We start from the raw sequence: 23,746 nt of genomic DNA, 5'->3' as shown, positions 1-23,746 counted from the left end.
TAAGGCGGTTCCCACACCGTTTTTTTTAGGACGATTCGGAAGGGGTGTGAAGAACAACCAATGATCCCGTGATCTACGGTACCATCTCTAACTTTCCCCGCGGATTCCTTCATCATGTCAGATTCGTTGTATGCTGCCTTTATGGGGCGGGATCCCTTCAAAGCCAGGTTTGTTCGTTTAGGTATGTATTGTGAACAGTTTGGGTATGTTGTGTATATCGTTTTCTCATCCTTTTCTAATCAGATGTGTCATAATGTGCAAGTTTTATGCATCTTTTGGTTAGTTGGAAGTTTGGCATTTTGTTTATTTCAGATTCTTTTTTTTATCACGGAATGTTTGAAGGTATAGCTCCAGTCTAATCTGTACCGTTAGACCCTATGTATCTCGGAGGGGTGGGGTAGGGTATATGTACATCACATTTTATTAGCTTAAATTCATCCTTCCACGAATCAGGGGAGGTACAGGCTTCAGCCGGGTAATGCCTATACGGGGTTGTTAATTGTTGGGAATAGGGTGTTCATCTCTCCATCAGTGTAGATGGACGACCCCGGAATGCTGTTTCTTACGAAGGCTTTTGTTGCAATGTGCAATTATTGCGACTCGTCGAAAACCCATTCGGACGAATTGCAGAAAGCGAATGCTTGCGCATTGCATCAGAAGCCGTCGTAAGAAACAGCGTTCCGGGGTCGTCCATTCACCCCAGATTCGTGGGATGATGCCTTTAATGTACATGTAATGGATCCCGTAAGACCAATGCCTAGGTTTTAAGCCCCAACCTTAGTAGCTAGTAGCTTTAATCTGCATCTTAGTAACTTTTCCTATTTCACCTCTCCCACTTAGGCACACTGCGCTTACCGTCATTAGCAACTTCTTCTTTTCTAAGAGTCGCATACACTTGCAGCCCATATTATTAGCAAAAGGGGAATCCTCAACATATTCTATCAAAGGAAATAGGTTATTTCGGCAACAATACTATCTTTTTCAAATTTGAGTGGAACGGGGAAACACCTATGCTGAAATTAAGAAGCACTGTAATTTGCATATAATAGAAGCACTAATGGTGGAAAAGAAACTTAATTGACACAATAATGTTATTAAATGAAAAAAATGGCATAGATGAATAAATCGCTCTTTTATTTGTATGTCAATACAAAAACTCTAATGAAACAATTGCAACTTTATACTCTGTTCCTATTAGATTAGTAAATGGGACTTCGCAAACGTCGTTGTTAAAGCAGCTAAAATGAATAAGGGAAGATCACTGTCAACACTTGATTGGTCGCGGTGAATTGACGTATTCCTTTATGTGATTTGTTTTATGGAATGGTGTCACTTAAGCTGCGTTTCCTTTTTTCATTAGTGCTTCTGTTGTGTACAGATAACCGGCGCTCCACCTTAGTTTCTGTACAGACGTGTTTCCGATCCATTCAAATTTGAAAAAGATAGTAGACTGAAATGATCAATTTTCTTTGATAGAATTGATGAAGAGGATCTCCAGTTCTGCTGATCATGTGATCTACGAGTGTAAGCGACTGTAGGAAAGAAAGAAGTTGCAAATTAAAATTAAATTTAAATTTAATACAAATTACAGTACAAATTAGAGCGATACTTGCAAACGTTCCGTGATAGAAAAACTCTTGAACAACGAAAATGCATCTGTTTTGTGAGTGACTAGTAAGAGGTTAAAATCTGCATATTAGGTGATATCTGATTAAAGAGGGATGAAAAATTAAATGCACAACTTTTCCAGATTGTTCACAATACACACCTCCGCAAACCATTCGAGCCCTGAAGGGATGCCGCCTTTTAAAGTCGCGCTGCTACGCAGCTACCTAACAAAATCTTCTCGCCTATTGTGTTTCAGTAGTTTGTATAGTCGAGTGAGAATGACATGAAACATTGTGCGGTTGCGCTCGAAGCGCGCGCGGTGGAGCATAGCTGATAGGAACGAGTGGGGACCCTTACTAACATCATACATCACTGCAGTTCGCGATAGTCCCGCGTCGATTCCAATCTCCACTGCGACGCTTCGAGCGCAGCCCCATACGGAACTGGACCGTGCTTCATGTCCTTTTGACCCGACTATACAGTGCGGTGCAAAATATTGTGCCCACCACCTATTTTAATAAGAGCTGACTAGAAACGGATTATCAAAATCGGGCAATGCCACCACTGTATTTCTCACCTGCGAAAACTTCCATACTAGTGCTCTTGACAAGATATCTTATCCGCGCAGGATGTCACGAACTTTTGTTGAGAAGAGGGCCGATGCAAAATCTTATGTCCATTCCATAAAAATCGTGATTTGTTACAGAAATAGGGTCTGAAAAACAAGCCCAGTGCTTTGTACATCGCCTTTGTTGTAAACAGATCAAAAATTCTATTCGACATACTACGGATAAGGTTATCAATAAAGGTTTTCTCTACATTAACATCATTAGCATGCATGACGTATGGCGTCTTTCAGCTCAGAAACCGAGGAGTAACGGGTTCTGTTCAAATACACTTTGTGTACAAGAAAGCCCCACAAGTTCTCTAAACAAATTGGCCACTCTAGAAATTTGATTCCTTTCGCACTAAGGCGATCTGTAGTTGACTTTAACACGTGTGCATTATTTGGCTGAAAAAAATAGGTTACTCCTATAAAATTTGTGAAATATGGCAATAAATGATCTTCAATCACTTTCTGACAATCTTTGCTGTTCATGTTACACGAGATGAACTCCAACGCAACAAGTCCGTATCTGGAAAACGAGGCCCAGACCATGAGAATTCCACCACTGAAGTTACGCCTTGAGAACACTCTCCAGTAGTGTCTGTAGCCGTCGGGCCCCTCGAGGTTCTACTTTTTTCGTCGGAAAACACCACCTGAAAGTCAGATAAGTACTTCTGTTTACATGCTAGATTAGCTGCAAGAATATCTCACCTTTTTCCCAACTCGTGCTCCTGTGTGCGCGAGCGAACTTAAGGCTGGCAGCCTTGTGGTAGTTATTCAAACGAGGTGCACGTTTATAACTTGATTAACGATGTGAGCACAGCGGTTCAAGCTGCGTAGTACTGTCTATTTCGACACAGGCAGACACCAAGACTATGCCGGAGGCTGTCCACGGACTCGCTGCTGTTGGAAGACATCCGGACCAGGTGACTTTTATCCGTTCTACATAACTTTCTTGGAGCCCGGTAGTGATTTTTCCTTGTAGGCTTTCGTGTTCTTCAGATATTGGTTGATGCAATTGTGTGATGGCCTTAGTTGAGCCGCGATCTTCCTGTTTGAAAGCCTGGCAGCATGAAGGGCATCGACCTGCGCTTGTTCGTAAGCGGAAAGCTTGTTGGACTTAACCATTGTAGCATACGATGAAAATTACTTTTTACGCTGCGTTATTGACCTATTTATACACAACTTTGCGTGGGAAACTCATGGTCGGGGATAATTTCAGGTGGACATAAGATTTCGCACGGCCCATTTCTCAATAAATGTTCGTGGCATCCTGCGCTGATAGGGTGTCCTGCCAAGGGTCCTTGTAAAGAGCTTTTTGCAGGTGAGAAATACAGTGGTGGTATTGCCGGGCTAGGATAATCCGTTTCTAGGCTGCTATGTGGGAAATCAGGTTTGGACTTAAGATTATGTACCGCACTGTATCTTCCTTGAACATCATGTATTACTCAAATACATGAACGATATGGCGAAAAGATAGTTGAGGGGAGGGGGAAAAGGAGAAAGAGGGACTGCTCTAGTAGGACTGCACTTTAGGGCGTAGAAGTAGATTTTAGGACATAAATACCGTTTCTTGCTGCCAAATACGGCTTTCCTCTTTGAGATGGCGATGGTTCACCATTCGACATTCATCACTGGAAATGAAGTTTGGGGCTTCTTCGGAGCTGTAAAACCTAAGCATTAGTCTTAAAGTATCCATGGCATGTAGGCTAAAGCTTGTGAAAGAAAAAAGGAAGATAGAGGTGAAACTTCTAGTGCTTTAACTTCAGCAAACTTCTCAAACAATCTTACTGGAAGTGAGTAGATAAGTCGTGTCATGTAGTATTTTGAAGGAAGAAAAAGAGCCGAAAATGGCTTCTCCGCAGTCCGCATTCGACGGTTGAGAACGATTTTTGCGCTCGAAGTACAGTTTGCTTAGACTAGTATTGAGTGTCCCCCCCCCCCCCCACCCTCCAACTAAATTCCGCATGGCATTGCTGGCATCAGATGTTTCGTTTGGGTTAATATGATAAACGGCTGGATTTACAGCATTCTTTGAACCGGTGGAGCTAAATGGCAGTGGTACACACGTGTTAAAGACACTAACTGGTGATACAGTTCGAATCAATCCATCTGAAGAAATAGATGTCAATGCATTCACAGTAAGTACAGTAGGCGTCATGACTCTTGCTTCATAATACTTCTCGAACAGTTATTCCTGTTTCTTTCCAAGTTCAGAAATTTCAACAGAAAGTTCAACAGTAGCTCTGATTCAATAGCTAGTTAAAAGAGAGTAACAGCATATTGGACAATAATGCTTTGATTATCATCCTCCTTGGATGTTTACTTCTAGTGATACTTGGCCAAGTTCTAACCTCTAAAGTTGCCGAAAGGCAATCTCTAGAATTTCTATTATCTTTCTAATTTCTGAGTATTGCCCATGTTCGACTGTCTTTGAATCTCGGCATGTTGAAACATAGTTTTAACTGATTTCCTTGAGCTGTAGCCAAGATTGGTATCGATCTTTATTAAACAGCGGCTAACGTTTCGGCGATATCGCCTTCGTCAGAGCCTGGAAAACTCAAAGCCATTAGTGACCTATCCCCTCAAGCGCCTCATCACCCTACAGAAAGCACCCAAACGGTAAGCAAACTCAAACAGCAACACATAGGCTAGTACTTACCTCATTAGCTAGACTTGTTAACTCAGCAGACCACTACGTACCACAACTACGAGTCACAAGGGTTTTATATAGGGACCTCACGGCCCGCCCCGTAGATCAAAACCCGCATAGGTCTTGACATGGGGATAACTCGTTTGTGATCGCAATGCACTCGTTCTTCATGTTCATTTTTGGACTTTTGGCGGTTATCCAAAAGGCCTCTAGCGTTCCGCGTGCTGTGATTTCGGACTCATAGGATAATATACGAACTTCTACCTCTACTTCGGAGTTTGGATGACATATTCTACGGTATGCTCCAAGTGGGGTGAAGGTTTTTGATTTTGCGAGTCCATCTAGATGCTCCTTGACCCTAATACACAATGGGCGTCCCGTTTCCCCTATATAATCGTCACTGCACAACCTGCACGTGATACAATACACCACTCCCGATATCATGCAATCACCCTCTCTGCCATACGGGCAAACCACGCAGCTGGGAGTTGTGCAGAGTCGATCATACACACGGTTACGTACCAGCTGACCCTTGAGGTTTGCTGGAGGTATTTCCACAACCCTCACGTCATTCCTTAGACCCGCTTTTCGTAGACAGCCCCGTACTGCTCTGCTCATATCATCAGATATATAAGGTAAACAAAAAGGGATCTTCTCTGGGCCATCCACTACGTTGGGTCTTCGAGAGGGATACCGTGCTTGTCGGGTAGCACCATCATCAGCTGGGTACCCATTGGACATTGCTACTTTATGGGCCACATTTATAGACAATGCTTTTTCCTGGCTACTCGATGAGACTCTTGCCGCCGTTCTGTACATGTTACCTACAACAGATTTTTTCATTTTGCTGGGATGCGCTGAAAGATAGTGGATTAAGATGTTTTTACTACTGGGTTTCCGGTACCACTTAGTCTTACATATCCCATTCCGCAAGTAAATGTGCATATTCAGGAAAGCCAACCAGTTGTCTATCGGTCTCTCCCTTGTGAACTTAACGTGCGGACACTGCTGATTGAGAAGATTGAAGCACGCGTCTAGTTCTGCTTGGGTTGAGCAGACGACGCAGCAATCATCTATGTAACGATAATACAGCAGTGGTTTGCGGTCTATTATAGGCTTTTCGATCTTGGCCATGAAAACAATGGCAAGGGTGGGCCCCAACCTTTGTCCCATAGCTAAGCCTCTAAGTTGTCGGTACTACTGTCCTGACCATCTTAAAATAGACCAATTCAGGCGTTCATTTATCAGTGTCATGATCTGCCTAATGCTCAATCTGTACATGTTCAACGAACCTTGGCGCTGCGTGACCAGTTCGTGAACGGCCTGCATCGCTACATCGTTGGAGACGTTCGTATGGAGTGACGTAACGTCAAAAGACTCTATTGCACATTCACGTTCAAACGAGATACTGCGAAGATGTTTTAACTGCTGAGATGGGCAAGGAGATATTAGGGTGTTCGGAAAGTATCTGCCGAAAATTTCGCAGATTTTTTGAGATGTTCTGGAAGTTCCTGTTCTAATATATTAAATAAGGACACTACCTCTTGCATACACATAACATATCTGGCTCCCTCTTCCTTGCCTATTTCATCCTATAATGGCCGAACATTCCACCCACATTCGACATGTACTCCTTTACGAGTTCGAATCTAGCCACCCCGCTGCTGAAGCCCATCGAAACTTAAGTCAAGTATTCGGCACTAAAGCCCCTTCTGAGTGGTCTGTGCGCGCCTGGTTCCAGCGCTTCAAAGCCGGAAACAGGAAACTCGAAGATGAACCTCGGCACAGCCTTCACCAGTAATTTTGTAACTGGCTCCTATCAGTCAATTTGAACTCATATATTCCTTGAAATTAGACAATTTCAACAACACCACGTTCCAGGCTACGAGGTGAGCATCGACATCCTCTCGCATTTGTTTTCATCAGCTGCGAAAACCAGTTGTGTTCCACATTGCAATGACAGCATCTGGATAATTTATGTTTGAATCAGCAGAAAACGAAATTTCAGTACTACGCTTTCTCAGAGCCTTACTGCAAATAATCCAGAGCCTTACTCCAGATGAAGAGGTTTAGAACCCTAGTGGGGTCTGAACGATATGAAGCACAATGCAGTTGCATCAGCTGCGCTCGAAGCGGCACGGTGGAGAAAGCGGTTGGAATCGATGTGGAACCGCTGCGAACTGCAGCTAAGAATGGTGCTAGCAAAGGTCCCAGCTTGATCGTAACAAATGCGCTCCACCGCATCGCTTCGAATGCTGCCACTTACGTAAACGAAATGATCTCCACGTCATTTTTAACGCAACAGACTATCATACTGCTGCGATCTATTATGTGCCACATATAGGAGTGTTCAAACTAAAAATTTGACTTTCAATGAACCTCGACATACTAAGATGTCGCATTGATTTTTGTTGAGCTGTGCACGTGGCTGTTAAATAACTTCATTGGGTAAAGTTTTAGCAAAGTGACCTTCTTCAGAGCCTGAAATGACTAATTCAATTCACAACTTAAACGACCAAATCTCTCCACACCTATACAGACAAACTAACCGCACTTTTTCAACTACTGACACAACGACTACTCAACTTAGATCGGAGACGCCTGGCAGGGACCGCTGACTGATCGATTACGGGAGCGAATGATTTGAATATCTCATTCAGATCAGAAGAGACATCCGACACATGGTCCGAGTTCCCGCGTTATCGAGAGATATTCGACCTTCCAATTCATTTTAGGGATTTTGGCTTGCATCCAAAAAGGCTCCAGCTATTTCTTTCCTCAGACATCCCTTAATGGCAGTGCTCATTTCATCGGTGATGAAAGGAACGCAGAGGTATGTTATCTGGTGTGGGGGTTTCCAGCTGTCGTGCTCGTACACTTCGGTTTCGTCTTGCTTCGGACGTTCGGATTTCGTAACCATTAGAAACAGCAGTTTTGCGAGCCAAAGCTCTTCTCAGTGCATCCCTCGACTGCGATATCTTCAGATGGTCTGGAATCCACGGATCTCTCTCATTAGAGGGATCACAGTCGGTTAGTCGCGAGGCTACGTGGTGCATCTGAAGGTGGCGGTTAGGGGGCCAATCGCAGACCAAAAAAGACCTTGTGCCTGCCCAGAGACGCGGACGGATTCAAGGGATTGACTCTCTGTTTCTGCTGAGCCAGGACTGACCCATGACATCCTTGTACCGGTCCGGCCAAAAGCCTGCCATCAATTGACTGGGAGGTGCAATTAAAGCGGTTTGGAGTCGCCTCCAACAAATAAGCTCGGTCTGTCTTCTCCGGGAGGTCAAACGTTCTCACCCAAACCCGTGGGATTAGAGGCTTGCAACCTGCCCATAGCTTTTAAAATTATACACATGTCACAGTAATAAGAAAGGATTTCCTATCTGTACTTATAACGCACATACGCTTGCATCGGAAGCAGCCATCGAAGACCTGATGATGGAAGCCAGGAAAACTGAGCACAACGGTCATCGGATTGACCGAGACGCCACCCTCTCAAAGTCGCATGTGAAACTGGAGAAGAACTGTACTTAGAAACATGCGATAGTAGAGAACTTGGTGGAGTTGGCGTTTTCGTCGACACGAGTATGGCAAAGAACATCTTTAGAACAAGTTACTACCCGAATTGGACGTCTGCGGACGAGAGGATGTGGTCCAACGCCACCTTTGATAATCTTCTTCGCTTGCGCTCCATCATCAAGCTATGAAAAAGAAGAAGACAAAGGTTTCTATATGGACCTGGAGAAGTTCTACAGAGAAGATCATACCTTCTACAGGGTCACAATTGATGATTTCAACGCCAATATTGGCCCGACAAGAACTCCTGAAGTACTTGACATTGGAACCCACGGCCTACAAGGGAATGAAGAGGGCAGAGGTTCTCCGAGCTCATGACGACTAAGACCATCTTTGGGAACTCGCAATTCCAGAAGCCCTCCTCTCTATGCTGGTCTTGGGAGTCGCCCGGTGGAGGGTACCATACTGAAATTGACCACATCATCGTCAGTAAAAGGTTTTGCCTGACGGATGTCGCTGTTGTGCCAAAGTTCTATACGGCGTCGGACCATCGCCCCCTCCCAGAAGACGCCTGTCTCTCGAAACTCTTGAGCTGATACGTCAGCGTGAAGCAGCACGAGCCGCAGGAAACCAAAAACTCACGCTCGCAAAGCTTTGCAGAGAAGGCGAAATAGAAAGATCTCAAGGAGAGAAGAGCAGAAGTGCTGGCTGAAGCTGCAGAGGCGGATAAAAGCATCGGCTATGCCCGTCGAGACTTCGCCAGTCGCAAGACCAAGGATGGCTGCACTCCGGAACCCGAAGGGAACAACCATTGCATGAGGAAGGGGAGTGGAGAAAATCATCCACGATTTCTACTCAGATCTCTTCGACAGCCACATTCACTTGCCTCCTCACCATCTGAGGGAAGATAGACATGTCCTCCCAGAGGACCTCCTTCCCAATTCCGACGTGCCATAATGTCGTACTCCACCCGGTCCCGACAGAATCAAGCCTGAACATCTGAAGTATCTACCGCCTTTCCTCATCAACACACTGGCGAGGCTCTTCACTAGTTATCGGTCGGAATGCAAGGTTCCTAAACAGTGGAAGACCAGCAAGACTGTGTTGTTGTATACGAAGGGAGATCCACATGACATCGGCAACTATTGCCCAATCTGCTTACTGTCCGTCATCTACAAGCTCTTTACAAGAGTGATCCTCAATAGGATTGAAAAAGTCTTGGATGAAGCACGGCCATGAGAGTAAGCAGGGTTTCGAAAAGGATTCAGCACGATTGACCACATTCACACTGTTTCGAAACTCATCGAGGTATCACGGGAGTACAAGATGCCGCTCTGTCTCACCTTCATCGACTTGAAGAAGGCTTTCGACACATTTGAGACGGAAGCTGTCGTGGAAGCCTTGGACAACCAAGGCGTCCCTACTTAGTATATAAAGGTACTTCGAGAGTTTCACAGTAACTTCACGACCAGAATTTCGCCATTCTACAAGAATATCATCATTGACGTGAAGAGGGGGTCCGACAGGGTGATGCAATCTCACCCAAAATATTCACAGCTACCCTCGAGAACGAAATGCGAAAACTGTAATGGGACGACATGGGAATGAATGTTGACGGTCGGCAGCTACACCATTTACGCTTTGCTGATGACATCGTTCTAATAACATCTTGCATCAATCAAACGGAATGAATGCTTACCGAATTCGACGAAACATGTGGATGCATCGGTCTTCAACTGAATCTCCAAAAGACGATGTTCATGCGCAACGTGAGGGTCTTGGATGCCCCATTCACGCTCAACGGAACCGCTTGGGGAGCGTATAAGAGCATCGAGGATGTAGTGAAGAAGACGAAGAACACTCGGCTCCGTGTTCTTCTCTTCAACACAACCGTATTTCTTGCTTTGACCTATGCTTCGGAAACCTGGGCATTTCGCAAGCAGGAAGAAAACGCGGTGAGCGTCATTGAACGCGCAATTGAGAGAATGATGCTAGGAGTATCCCGTTTCACGCATGTGAAGGACGGGATTCGAAGTTCTCTCCTACGTCAACGATCGAGGATTAGAGACGTCGCCGCGTTTGTCAAGGAAAGTAAAATAAGGTGGTCCGGACACGTGATGCGCTTTAACGACAACCGTTGGACCAGAGCCGTGAGTGACTGGATTCCCCGCCATGTTTAGCGTGCTACAGGAAGACCGCTGACCTGATGGTTAGATTTTTTCAAGAAATCCTTCAAGGGAAATCTTGATGCTTTTCTTATTCGACGCAAAAGGAGAAACCACTGGGGTTCTCTGGCATGCGATCGGAACAAACGGAAGGATTACTGGCGCGCGCTCGAAGAGTTCAAAGAACAACGGGAGTCAAGGAACAAGGAGAAAGGATTTATCTCGTCACGTCAACAGTGTTGACCAGATCATTGTCTGATTTACAAGTGCTGGTTTTGCGTCTGCGTTTGGCTGTGACTATGCAGATGATGCTGTGGTTTCGAGTCTCATCAACACATAGATCGTTCGATGTCTAGGAAGGTATAATGCTATGCAAGAACATTGAAAAAGCGACGGTGAGTGACGGTGCGCCACCGTCGATCACAGCTCTTAATTTGCCTTGAAATAGAAATTTTGGAACACTACGTACATCATTGGATTCTTCTCTTCTTTGAGATTACTTCCAATGCGAAAGGAGAAATCACTGGGCGACTCTGGCACGCGTCGGGACAAATGGAAGAATTACTGGCTCCCGCTCGACCTGTTCAAAGATCAACGGGAGTCAAGGTCAAGGTCTGAAATGGCTCTTCTGAATGAACTGTTGCTCGCATGATCAGTGTCAGGCGTGTGATGGGATTTTTTCATGAGGGAAGGGGGGGGGGGGGGTCGTAAAGAGAGGGGATTGCAAATGAAGGGGTCGTAAGGGAGTGTGCGTTGGCCAGTTGTGAATTGAGGATATCGTTATAACTAGCCCAAAATATCAAGTACTAACTAAATTACAATTACATTATATACATTACAAAATATTATAATGAATAATATTGAATGATTACATAAATCACAATTATTATATTTAGTTTCAGGCGTAGGACGGTAAAATGGAAACATCAAAATTTCGTATTGACAATGTCCAATGTATTGACATTGTAATAATGAGACCACGCAGGTTCAACACCCCACTAAGGCAAATTTTTGCAATAGAGATGGGAACTTGAAACAACTTCTAAAAAATGAAGAATTTAACTTTACATAGTTTACAGCAGTTTAAATATGAGTTTAACAAAATTTAATTACCAAAAAAACCCAGATTCTGTGCACATTGTTAGATCTGGGAGATCACGAATAACTTCGTCATAAGAAAGCTAGAAGAGAAAGTTCAGGTAGTTTTGGAAGAATAAAGCTTGCCTTAAAAAACAGTCACATCGCTGTTTTTTTCCTACCTCCCAATCTTTTTGGAATTTTGAAGGGACAGAGATGGGAAAAATGGCATTTTTTTTTTCGAAATTTCGAAGAAACGGCGGGGCCCTGGAGGACGTTTGATGCAGAACCGGATAGAGGAAATCCTCGGCTACAACATACTGGAAGGAGATTTACTTCGCTCTAATCTATTTCGAGTCATCGAATTTTATTCAAAATTACTAACTTTTTGGCGCGTGAGCGAGAATTGAGATTTTGGCGATTTATTCAATTCTAAAAAAAAAAAAAAATGGGACGGCGTTTTAGAACATCACCCGTATATTCGGATGAAGAGTCTAAGGAAACTTCTATGTGCAAAATTCCTCCTTTTTGGACCGTCTGGCTCTCTCAAGAATTAGATGAGACAAATCCAGAAAAAGTCGGAAAATTTTCAACTTCACCCCAGCAAAAATCCAAAAGACTAGGAGGTGGAAAAATACAGCAAAATGACAGTTTTTAGGGCAAACCTTCTCTTAAAAACTATCTTGACTTTTTCTTTTGGTCCAATTATAACGATGTTATTCACGATCTCACAGATTTAACAGTGTGCACAGAATCTGAGCTTTTTTGGTTATAGATTTTGTTAGATTTACTTTTGAACTGTTGTAATCTGCATAAGATTAAATCCTTCATTTTTTAGAAGTTCTTCCAAATCTCCATCTCTTTTGCAAAATTTTGCCTCAGTGGGAAGTCGAACCTGAGAAGACACATTGGTATATCGCAGGGACAAAATGTTGATTTTTTTCGTTTTTTTTTTCCTTCGTCCCTCTGTAATTCGACCTATGCACCTGACTATCCTATTTTTTGGTCGTATTATGTGCTTTTGGGGCGGGTGTGGCGCAGTCGGTTTAAGGTCCGTTGTAACCACACGGTCGAGGGTTCGAAGCCGCCCTAGTACAAACCAAACTTTTCATCCCTCGTGGGTCGATAAATTGGTACCAGACTTGTCTGGGAGGATAAAAGCACTGGCTTGATCATCGGCTGGCCCCCGCAAGTCATTGTATAGGCCCACACGCGTTCCAAAACCTCATCGATTACGAATTCCATAAAACGCGTTGGCGCATCCCAAGTTGATTGATACGCCAGTGACTTTATCCTTTTTATCCTTTATGTGCTTTGATCAAAATTTGGAGATAATTCATATATTTTAGAGTAGAAATTTAATAGAATGAAAATGAAAATATTTCAGTACCAGTATTTCAACAGCATTTCAGCAGATTTGCGTCTTCTAGTAAATGGTATTTCTTCGCTCTGTCAGCTACAGAAGGTATAGCTATACTTTCTGTCAGATTTTCATATTTGCGATTTGTTCCTCGGCTAATTTTCGACTTTTCGAAACACATGAAATTTCCAATATATTGAATTAGCAGCAATCGACAGCTGCCGCAGGAACGTTGGAGAAGAAGAAGAAGAAGAGGGGGGGGGGAAGTCGTTTTCGAGGTTGTCGTGTCCCATCAGCACGCTTGATCTTGCCCGTGATCGATCAGTTAGCGGTCCCTGTTAGGCGTCTCCAATACAAGGTGAGTAGTCGCTACGGCAGTGGCTGAGTAAGTAGGCTTAGAGTATCCCTGGACTCAGAATTACCCAGGGAAATGTCCAGTTATATATATATATATATATATATATATATATATATATATATATATATATATATATATATATATATATAATTTTGCGAACCAACAGAGACAGCTGCGAGGAAACACAACAAAACAAAGCAGGTCTTCTGTAAATTATACATGAAGCTAGGACAACACACAAATGAAGAAATTAAGGATCAATGAATCCGAAAATTCCGTATAGTGACCAACTCATATCGGAACCAATAACCTACTAGAAGTCGATTAAAGTACTCTATCAGACAATTTTACTGTGGAAATAATTTTTCCTTACCGTACAGCTGACTAGGAGGTACGTCGTGGGCCAAATAATACCAACTTATGACTCAATAAGTCTCACTGCATCTCTCGTAACGAAATAAGGATTATATCGGACTGTGAGATTGTCCTCCCTTGGGTCAAATCTATCTGTGAGGGTCCATAGTTTTGTCGCAAACCAGCAAACAAAAATACTCAGCACCAAGCAACAGCTCGGTAACTGAGAAACTGTGATCAATTCCTCCCCTGTTAGCATAGTAAACAACCCAGTTGGCGCAGAAAACAGGTATCCAACAGCGTAACAAAAGTCAACCTCGACTGGGTCAGAGGATCATACTGATAAAGATTCACTACAGTGAGTAGGCAGTTCACTCGATAAACATTACCTGACGTATATGAGAATGGTACAACTATACTCAAAGACAGCATAGAAACCAAACAGCGAAAGCAACTTATTGATCTTAAATGTTTTTAAAGATTGGCACTTTGTTACACATGCGAAAAGTAGCAGTAACAAAAGTAACCAGGAATTAGGTTGCGGAAACCAGTCAAAATTGCCTATTCCAGATAAAGATATCGGACGTCGACAAATTTAATATTACTTCTGAAATCACTGCTTAAGATATGGTTCACACCGAACGTTTTTTCATTATCTACGAACTGAAGTACTAATACCGCTACGCTACCAAAGTCAATTTCAATAATTATATGCCGCCAACAACACTCACTTCTTCTAATTACGATAAGTGCGTAATACACAATCTCATACAGAAAACTTGAAATTGTACAGACTGATCGTACAAGACATTCACATCAAAAATGGGCGCTACGGCAAATCTCTCGATTGTATTAGAACGAATGCAAGAGAACGTTTTGGGGTAATGCGTCCGTCTAATGAATTCAAAAGATTTCTGAAAGATTGTGTCGCCTTTATGAGACAATAACGCCCTCCTTTCCGAGCATCAATCGTGAATCGTGATCGGTTATTGTTGTATTGAATCGTAGAGGGACGGGACTCGCACCTGTTTCCGTCGTGAGATGGAAATCATTCCGGAGAGGTTCCAAACCTTTTCCGTTCGTCAACGTTTGTGTAGCATCAATCGTGTTTTTGCTTTTAAAAAAAGTTGATATACACGGGTTAAAATGACACCAAGCTAGGTTCAATTGCGTAACCGGCCTCTCTTGTAGCAGTGGAGCTAGAGGTTAGGATCAAGATGCAACCATCGCGAACTGCAACACTGAATAATGCGAGTCCTTCGTCGGTCCTAACCGCTACGCTTCACTGCACTGCTTCAAGACCTACAGAATGTTGACTTCCCTCAAGAATTCATGGAACCCTTCACAATCAAAATCCGGAAAATGAATGTGTTATTTGCATTAGGTTGTTGCAAAAATAATGCGTTGCGGTGTCTTCACGACAAAGTTTTCCCATCACGCTCATCTCTAGTACTAGATCTCTAATATAGCGTTTTGTAGCTAATTTCATTGTGGTTCTTAGTGCTGAAGTAATTTTTAACGAGAATTAGTATGTGGTCAGCACCGAGACTTAGAAAATAATATATCCTAGCAAAATTTTCACAAAACCGTCGAAGATGATCCGCTTAAAAAAGCAGAGGTTGACTAAGAAATAGGCGTTGACCATTCAACAGTCGTCCGCCATTTGGAGAAAGTTGGAAAGGTGAAAAAGTTGAACAAGTGGGTGCCGCATGAATTGAGCGAGTGCCAAAGAAACCACCGTTTTGAAATTTCAACGCAACAAGAACGATCCATTTCTCGTTCGATTACGTGTGACGAGAAATGGATCCTCTACGACAACAGAAGCGTCGTGCTCAGTAGATGGACAAGGATAGAGCTCCCAAGCATTTCCCGAAGAACGCACCTGAAGAAGACCATGGTGGTTGTGTGGTGGTGTGCTACAGGTGTAATCCAGCACAGCTTCATCAAACCTGGCGAGACCACCACCGCAGAGTACTGCAAAGAGCTGGACGAAGTGCACTGGAAACTCCAAGTTCTTCTTCGGCGTTACTGTACAGTAAAGTCCTGATTATCCTATATGACAATGCCCGGCCACACATTTCAAAGGTGACATTACCGAAGCTGATTGAGTTGGGCTACAAGGCTGCTTCAGCCACCATATTCGCCAGACCTTTCGCCAACCGACTTTCAGTTTTTCATATCTGAAGAGCTGCCTAAGAGGTAAGATCTTCCAAAACCAAGATGGTGCCGAAAATGACTTTCGGATTCCGGTTCGTGGACTCCAAAAGCTCGGACTTTTGTGAAGTGGCAATAAGCAAAATTGCATTTCGTTAGCAAAGATACTTGGACTGTAATGGCTCTGATTTCGATTGATAAAGTTTTGAAGCGAGTTATAGCACTTCGAAATGTTTGAAAACGCGCATTATTTTTGCACCAATCTAATATGTACGTTCGAACCTATCAGCTGGAACATTTCTCAATTTTTTTCATTAGATTGGTAAATAAATTCCAGTGAGAGTTGGTTTCAACTGCGGAACCAGCCTCAAACCCATTATACCAAAAGATGTTTTCTGACGCCAATGAGCTGTCAGTCTCTTATGTCATACTGTGCGTTAGACATTTCTAGCAAAGAAAGGGTTTAATAAATCACTAATGCGGAAGAACTTCAGTTTCGTTGATATGTGCATCGCAATTGCTATAGCTGAGGCGATCCCCAATATGACACTTCTAGTGGGATTGATCAAGAGTGATGTGGTAGAGCGACCATTGAGACACGCCGATTTGTGGGAGCAAACCTCAGTTCGGTTTTCAAGCGACTGCGCCACAGACATCTTTGAGAACCCTGTCTATGATTTTTATCTAATCCATATAGAAAAAAGAGACAGTATTCCAAACTACAGAAATTGTGCTCGACATACTGCTCTGGTGGAATCCGAACCTTATGTATCTTATTCATAGAAGTGCAGAAAATAAACCTCATGTTAAACCTCATGTTACTTAGACTCTTATCAGTTTCGATGGATATTATGAATATCAAAATTGTGGGTATAGTTCATTGACGGCATTAGTAGACGATTTGCTGCTGTTCGAACATCTGTCATATGTACCTCAACATCCGAACTGAAAGTAACAGCATGAGAACGGGCGGAATCCTTGTTCAATTTCGCAATCGATGACGTCATGACAAAAAGAATCGAGAAGTACCCCACTGAACCCGTTATAGCACCATTAGGATGTTCACTGGTTGAGTAGAGTAGATTGACGATGTCGTAACCTTTGTCTCACGAGGCTGCAATATGTTGTTAGCCTTATATAGAAAGTAACTGCGCCCTGTAGACTACGCTTCCACCATGAAGACTGCATGCTGAAAAACAATCGGAGCTATGGAACGCGTATAAAGCAAAGATGCTCTCAGACGAATTCTCCACTCAACCTGATCCAGAACAGTGCTTGTATTCGACTCTTATCGATTGCGATGTCAGTTGTTGACATCATGATAGATTCGAAAGTTTGCAAGCGATTATCATCTTATTATCAACTCACAAAGCACATTTTGCAACGAATTTGGCATTGTGTTCACAGTCATGTCGTGTTGTCTGTAGTCGTCTTATCTCGCACTTTTTATTAGTTAGTAAATCTGACACTGGCTTGTAAAATGTAGTGAAAGTTTGAGTACAACCTACCTCGCTGTTATCTTTTTATGGTAGTTATAGAAGGTTATTTCGATTGATGTAGCTAAGGAGTTCCGCAGTTGACTCGGCGATTCTTCTGGACATAGAGATCGATGGGCGTTCTCATAGCGCATCTTTTGCGTTCTACGGGTTTGGAGAAGAGAACCTATGCTTGTGTGTCTCGTTGTCACATTCTTCGAGGGTGAAAACCTCTGCGAATGTAAAGTCGGGGTTTTTGAGACAGCATATCGTTGATGATGATTGTTGTTATCGTCGGTCGGTTCTGCGAGAACTATAGCATGACAGTAAATCGTTCGACAGTTTCTCTTAGACACTATCTAACTGGCCAGATCATCTTCGTTTCCTTCGGCCTCTAGACTTGGGCTCGGTCAACGGCGACCACTTTGTTGCCTCACAGGTTGACAAACATGTAGGTCGCTTTACGACTCTGTAGAAGTGACTTGGTAAGCGGCAACAATCAACCTAAAGGTATGCCAGCGCAAATCGATTTACAGTCACAACACTCCGGAACTTTCTTGGTTCATTAACCGCTTTTTTTTGGATGACATGATGTGACAAATGTTGTCGATGCAACATCCTGCTTGCGCCAATTTCCCAACGTAATACACGGTCAATTTGGGTTTCGTGAGCTTAGGAGCTTGGAGCAGGTCATCTAATTTGGCTTTTTGGCGACACTTCTGAACGTTAGTGTTTTGTGTGTCTTGTTGATTTCTACACAAATTTAAGAGGTAAGCCTATTGAACAGAACCTCCTCATTCTACAGAAAGAAGCATTTCCTCTTCTCCTCAAAGATGAGGTTCACTGAATGATAACTCTATCTAGCTAAGTTAGAGTTAGCCAGTTAAGTTAGAAATACTGTGTAATGCAGTCTTAAGTTTGTACGGAATCGGATGAACACCACTGCAACATAGATTGCCAGTGTTAGGACAGTGATTACACAGAAAGTTGACAACGAGGGTTGCACAGAATATGTGTTTTAAAGTAAAACAACGATGATCGCAGAAGCTTGGTCGATTGCAACTTCAAGTTCCTCAACACTGCAGTTACGTGGCACCGGAGCGCCACTGTAAGTGTTGCGTATACAAATTTTATTGCTATCAGCTCGCGGCGACATTGCTAATGTGCCAGACGTGATAGCACATTTGAGTATGCACTCTGAGTGGCTATCAGCTACATATTTTGCGCAATTATATGCCAGAAGTTATCAAAAGATTGCAAAAAGATGCTGTCGTTGAGCACAACGCCAAAGCTTATTGTTTGATAAGCCTAATGCCCAGAGGAAGCATGGTACCCTTGAATACAACTCTCTGTTTCGTAATCTGAACCACTGTAAATCGAGTTCGGCATCGATATGCATTTCAGGCGAGATGTAAAGTCGAGGAAGATTAGGCAGAGGTATGTTCAACGACGACACTTGAGCAAAGATACGAGTAACCAATGCCACGGTCGCCGGTTAAACCAATAAAGTCACGTTCCTGCGCAGTTTCATTGAAAGTTCTGCAGTGAACATCGACGTACAACTGGAAGAGACCGCTAGGAAATGAGATATCCAATTTTCGGATTTTCCGTCTATACAGGCAAACTTAGAGAGTCTTTCAGCCAGTATTCAAAATTCTACTGACAGGATAGCAATCATGGCTAAAGCTTTGACATTTGAGTCATTGTACAACGAGTATCTTCCAATCTTTTTCAACTTTTTGTGACTTCTCAAGCGCTCTTTGCACTGCTTTCTTCGCTATTTTGTCATCGACTTTTTGGTGTTCTATCACTTTGTCTGGACTTCATCGTACTTCAATTGGGGAACTCTTATTGATAAGGTGGTGCATTATTTTGTAGTTTAGTAAAAGAAAAAAAGAAGGAACTTTCACAACGGTTTACCGCCTCATAGTGGCGTGGAGGTGGCGTCGAAGTGCGATGCACAGCGGAGGTTCGTCCTCTGCTGTGCGTCGCACTTCCAAGCTCCCAAGCTGAGGAGGAGTTCGACACATCCGACATTCCGACTTCTCGGAATCGGAAGCATTGCTAAGAGTAAACCACTGTTAAGATTCACTACCGTCTTGGCAAAATGTCGCAAGGTCGTCCCCTGATCCATATAGGTTGGGCGACGACCTATGGTGAAAGCTAAGCTTGCCGTGGCAAGGCTGCTTAGTTTGGGGAAACTCTTCACACACTGGCTCCGCACACTGGCCCTTCCGTCTCAGACGTCGGACGGTATGGCGACCGTTGAGAGGCGATCAAATTTCAGGTTGCTCAGGACGTCTTTTGTGCTGGACAAAGGCGACACATGCACGACTCGCCATGGAGACTGTCTCAGACTGTGTACTTACAGCGCGAGAACAGTTTCCACAGACGCTGACCTGCATGCCCTTCTCGGAGCTGCAGAGTGTATCAAATTTTACGTGATTGCTCTGCAGGAGACCTAGTGCAGAAGGAGCGACGTACGACAGATGAATGACGGTACACTCGTGATTCGTGGGAAAAAGGTTCCGTCGCGAAATGTAGGCGGTGTTGATTTAGTTGTGCATCCATCTGTCGTCCATCTTGTCGATTCTCACACGATTCTGTCACCTCATCTGGCCATTCTTCGCCGCCGCCCTCTGCGCCAAATCCGATCAGTATTATCAACTGCTACTCACCAACATCAGCAGCTGATGAATCTGAATTGGACGCGTTTTACGAAGGTCTACAGGAAGTGATCCGGAATTCCTTCTACACATTCGTTGTCGGAGACTTCAACGCAAAACTAGGAAAGGTTACAGCAGAGGAACATAAGATCGGAAGATTTGGACTAGGGGACCGGAATGAAAATGGCAATCGTCTTGCCGGGCTGTAGTCCGCTGCTTGCCTCCATTCATGAGAACTCTCTTTTCATGAAGAAATATCATCGTCGGTGGACATGGGAATCGCCCAATGACGCAGCTCGTGCTGAGATCGACCACATACTCACGAACCGGAGATGTTGTCTACTTGACGACTCGTTAGTGCCATCCTTTTGTAGTGGTTCTGATCACTGTCTCTTTCGTGCAAAAATACGACTTAGCCACACGATGGAAAAGAACATATGCTATCTGTAACGAAGGAGAAAAGAAGTCGTCCACGACAATTGCGTACTCGAGGACCCTATGTTCCAAGGTGACTGGAACATCGAAAAGGATCCAAACGTGGACTAAGAAATGCTGCTCAGAGGATTAGAAGCCTGTTCTGAGCGTGCCTCGAAGCCGCGCACGAGAAACTTGGACCAAATTTCGAAGACCTTCTTCGAAGATTAGCATGACCACTGCGCAAGGATGACACCCAAATTTGTGAAGCGTTCCACTTATTTCTAAGTTAGGTGCAGCGCAGTCGGTAAAAGATTCCGCTGTGACTGCACAATCGATTGTTGATTCGGAATCGCCCTAGTGCCAACCAATCTTTTCATCCCTCTGAGGTCGATAAATTGGTACCACATTTCTCTGAGACGATAAAAACACCGGCTTGGCGCATTGGGGAGCCACCGCAGATCATTATAAGCCTGCACGCCGCTTATAAACCTCAGATGGTTCTGAATTGATGTCGAACGCGTAGGTACATCCCCAAAGGGATTGATTGAAAGGTGTTGCAGGAGGTTTTTTTTCAGAATACAGGCAAAAGAAGATTCTCGAAGCAGCACAAAGAAGAAGGAGTGTAAAGAAGTGCCGCAGGGATCTCCGCATATATAACATTCCGCTAGCAGCCTTGCTGAGCGAGGGCGGGACTTGCACGTCTTTTCGTCACGAGATGAAAATCATTACGGAGAGCTTCTACTTGAACCTTTTCCGTTCATCAACTCCTGTGTCAAGCCCTATCATGTTATACAAAGTATTCACCAAGATCATCCTCACGCGCATATCCAGGACGCTGCATGAAGCCCACCCTCAAGAACAAGCTGGATTCTGTCAGGGGTTCAGCTGCTTGGACCACATCCAGACCGTGTCGAGGGTCATAGAGGTTTGCCGGGAATACCACCTGCCCCTTGTTCTACTATGAGAAAGCCTTCGACAGCGCAGAAACGAATGCAATACTGTCAGCGCTGGTCGGTCAAGGTGTGGACGCGTCGTATGTGAGGACAGTAGTCAATTGCTACGATTGTTGCACCACTAAGATACACCTTTTCCACCGCCCCCTCACCATACCCATTGAAGAAGGGGTACGACAAGGCGATACTATATCGCCGAAGCTGTTCACGGCTGCATTACAATGGATAATGAATTCACTTTCCTGGGAAGAAAGGGGCTTACGTGTTGATGGAAGATTTCTCTCGAACCTTCGTTTTGCGGATGACATCGTTCTTTTCGAGCGGTACCAATGATGAAGCAGAAACGATGCTCACGGAACAGAACGAAGAAGGGAAGAGAATAGAACTGCGAATAAACCATATACGAATATTATTTGCGAGCTACAGAAGCAGTAGAATACCAACAAATAATAAGCGTTTCATAACGTCAATGGAGATGTTGGCCAAATCTCTTGTCGCCTTAGTCAGTTAGCTTTATTTTACTTTCTGTTATTCTATCTTATTCTTAGCACCCACCATTTTCCTTTAATCATCTTCGTTTACAAACATTATTGGTTTCTCATAATGGACTTTATGTTGTATTACTTCATTTCCTTGCAAGTTAGTTTTATCAGCTCACCCAAGGTGGGGCACCAGCCGCTCCTTTTGGTGAAATGGGTGGGCGAAGACTAAGGATGAACAGCCCGGACCAGTGGTGACTTGGTCGTTAAGGACAGTGTATCACGAAACTGACGTCTTGGACCATCCGTGCGGTTGTGAACTCTGCAGGGAGCCCTGCGAAGACCGCAATGAAACGTAAGGGTCGGATTATGGTTTACAAAAGTTAGCGTTTCCCCGCTCAAATCCCCCTATTCATAATAAAAAAAACGGCGTGGGAACTGCTTTAGTTCTTACGATTTTAGCTAGAACGCGCACCATTGTACCGATCCAGTCCACTCAGCAACCTATCCATTTCTTTTACTTGAATAGGCTGGTGAGAAGACCTCATTAATCTTCGATCGATCGCTCATAAAGGCGGTGCGAGCGCAAGAGGTAGACTGCAGCTGATTTCGTAGGAAAAAAAGGTGTCTTCCACACAATTTTTTTTACGACGATTAGGGAAAAATGAGTGGAACCGCGCTCGTTTCCATAATCTAAAACCCGAACTCTACGTTTTTCCTAATGTTTCCATACCTTTTCAATTTGATGACTGCCTTTAAGCAGGTTATAAGTAGTAGTAAGTTGCTTCCTCATATTAATACCTCTGTTTGAAAAACAGTGTTACAGGCGCGATGATTGACATCCCCTTCCCATGAGTATTTAATACAATACAATACATACAATATAATACATTTCTTAAAGGCAGCCCACGTCAAAACGACATGAATCATGAGTGTAGTTGCGGTGCATTTGTGTACCCGCTCGAAACGGCGCGGTGGAGGCAGCAGTTGGAGCCGAGGTGGGACCCTCGCAAACTGCTTCGATAGATAGTGCCAGCAATGGTTTCACCACGCTCCTAGCCTCTACGCTCCACCAAAGCGCCTCGAGAGAAGCCACGTACCCAATTGCTTACGTGCCTCATGTCGTTTTCACCCTGCTATATTTTGTGCTTCTATAATGATGGGATAACTGCTCAGAGCAAAATCATTGTATACTTGCGGGGGAACGGTCAGGAGGTACTCGTATGATGTGCCCCCGCGTATCCAGGAGGCTAATGAACAACGTCAATTGCACCGCGCGTCTCCTGATACCGTCATAATCACTACAGTAGCCTGATTGCTCCTCCTGTGCTACGTCTTCAAGATGACCCGCCCACGCCACCCTCTCCACCCATTTCGCCGCGTCTGCCGCTTTTACGACGATTTTTTTTCTCCGCGCTTATAGCTCTTATGATGCGCTTTTAAAGTCGGACGGAAAGGAAAGTACCTGGTATTAGATGTTGTTTGAAGGTCTACATAAAGTGTGCTTGTAACTTACTATAAAAGAAAGAAAGAATGAAATAGGTTTGTATAAGTGATATGCCATTTAGAAATGCGAGTGAAAATGAAATTATCCTGTTTCGACAGGTTAGGTGGAAAACACTCATTCATCTCTGGGAATACGAGATATGTTTCAAAAAATGTCTCACTGATCGGTTTTATGCTATCTTTTTTACTTTTTTTTCTCTAAGGATTTCTTTTTGTTTATCTAACCGGGTAAAACTTTCATCCAACGATTAACGAGGCGCGAATAATGCCTCGCAGACATACACTGTACCTAAAGGTATATCTCGAAGATACAAAGGTCTCTGTTTGCCACTAATACACCTAACCTGTCATATTGATTTTACGCAGAGAATAGATGGAAATGAAGCGATATAACG

General features: G+C 43.7%; 6 protein-coding genes across 7 annotated transcripts in view; 5 read left to right on the top strand and 1 right to left on the bottom strand.

Annotated features, from left to right (window-relative positions):
* Positions 1-23,746, top strand: part of RB195_022461 (uncharacterized protein) — a gene marked incomplete at both ends in the record, with an annotated part of 50,357 nt that overhangs the window by 6,794 nt on the left and 19,817 nt on the right. Inside the window, one exon of one of the 2 annotated variants that reach the window (XM_064209592.1) lies at positions 4,244-4,356. In XM_064209592.1, the coding sequence (XP_064065473.1) occupies positions 4,244-4,356 (113 nt within the window). Of the gene's footprint in view, positions 1-4,243; positions 4,393-23,746 lie in introns of those variants that run through there. The other variant, XM_064209593.1, reaches the window with a different exon arrangement.
* RB195_022468 (uncharacterized protein) lies at positions 4,974-6,041 on the bottom strand (the record flags this gene model as incomplete). The annotated part of the gene is made up of 1 exon (XM_064209600.1): positions 4,974-6,041. The coding sequence occupies one exon, from the start codon at positions 6,039-6,041 to the stop codon at positions 4,974-4,976; it is 1,068 nt and encodes a 355-aa protein (XP_064065480.1).
* Positions 6,928-9,298, top strand: RB195_022467 (uncharacterized protein; the record flags this gene model as incomplete). The annotated part of the gene is made up of 4 exons (XM_064209599.1): positions 6,928-7,063; positions 8,479-8,595; positions 8,648-8,748; positions 9,074-9,298. The coding sequence occupies 4 exons, from the start codon at positions 6,928-6,930 to the stop codon at positions 9,296-9,298; spliced, it is 579 nt and encodes a 192-aa protein (XP_064065479.1).
* Positions 9,517-9,815, top strand: RB195_022466 (uncharacterized protein; the record flags this gene model as incomplete). The annotated part of the gene is made up of 2 exons (XM_064209598.1): positions 9,517-9,578; positions 9,656-9,815. The coding sequence occupies 2 exons, from the start codon at positions 9,517-9,519 to the stop codon at positions 9,813-9,815; spliced, it is 222 nt and encodes a 73-aa protein (XP_064065478.1).
* On the top strand, positions 10,079-10,567 carry RB195_022465 (uncharacterized protein; the record flags this gene model as incomplete). The annotated part of the gene is made up of 1 exon (XM_064209597.1): positions 10,079-10,567. One exon carries the CDS (start codon positions 10,079-10,081, stop codon positions 10,565-10,567), a length of 489 nt encoding a protein of 162 aa, XP_064065477.1.
* Positions 19,484-20,205, top strand: RB195_022464 (uncharacterized protein; the record flags this gene model as incomplete). The annotated part of the gene is made up of 2 exons (XM_064209596.1): positions 19,484-19,617; positions 19,890-20,205. The coding sequence occupies 2 exons, from the start codon at positions 19,484-19,486 to the stop codon at positions 20,203-20,205; spliced, it is 450 nt and encodes a 149-aa protein (XP_064065476.1).

This window comes from Necator americanus, chromosome X (genome assembly GCF_031761385.1).
Source record: "Necator americanus strain Aroian chromosome X, whole genome shotgun sequence".
NCBI classification, from domain to species: domain Eukaryota; kingdom Metazoa; phylum Nematoda; class Chromadorea; order Rhabditida; family Ancylostomatidae; genus Necator; species Necator americanus.
The sequence above is the reverse complement of the archived record's forward strand: the minus strand, read 5'-3'. Positions and strand labels throughout refer to the sequence as shown.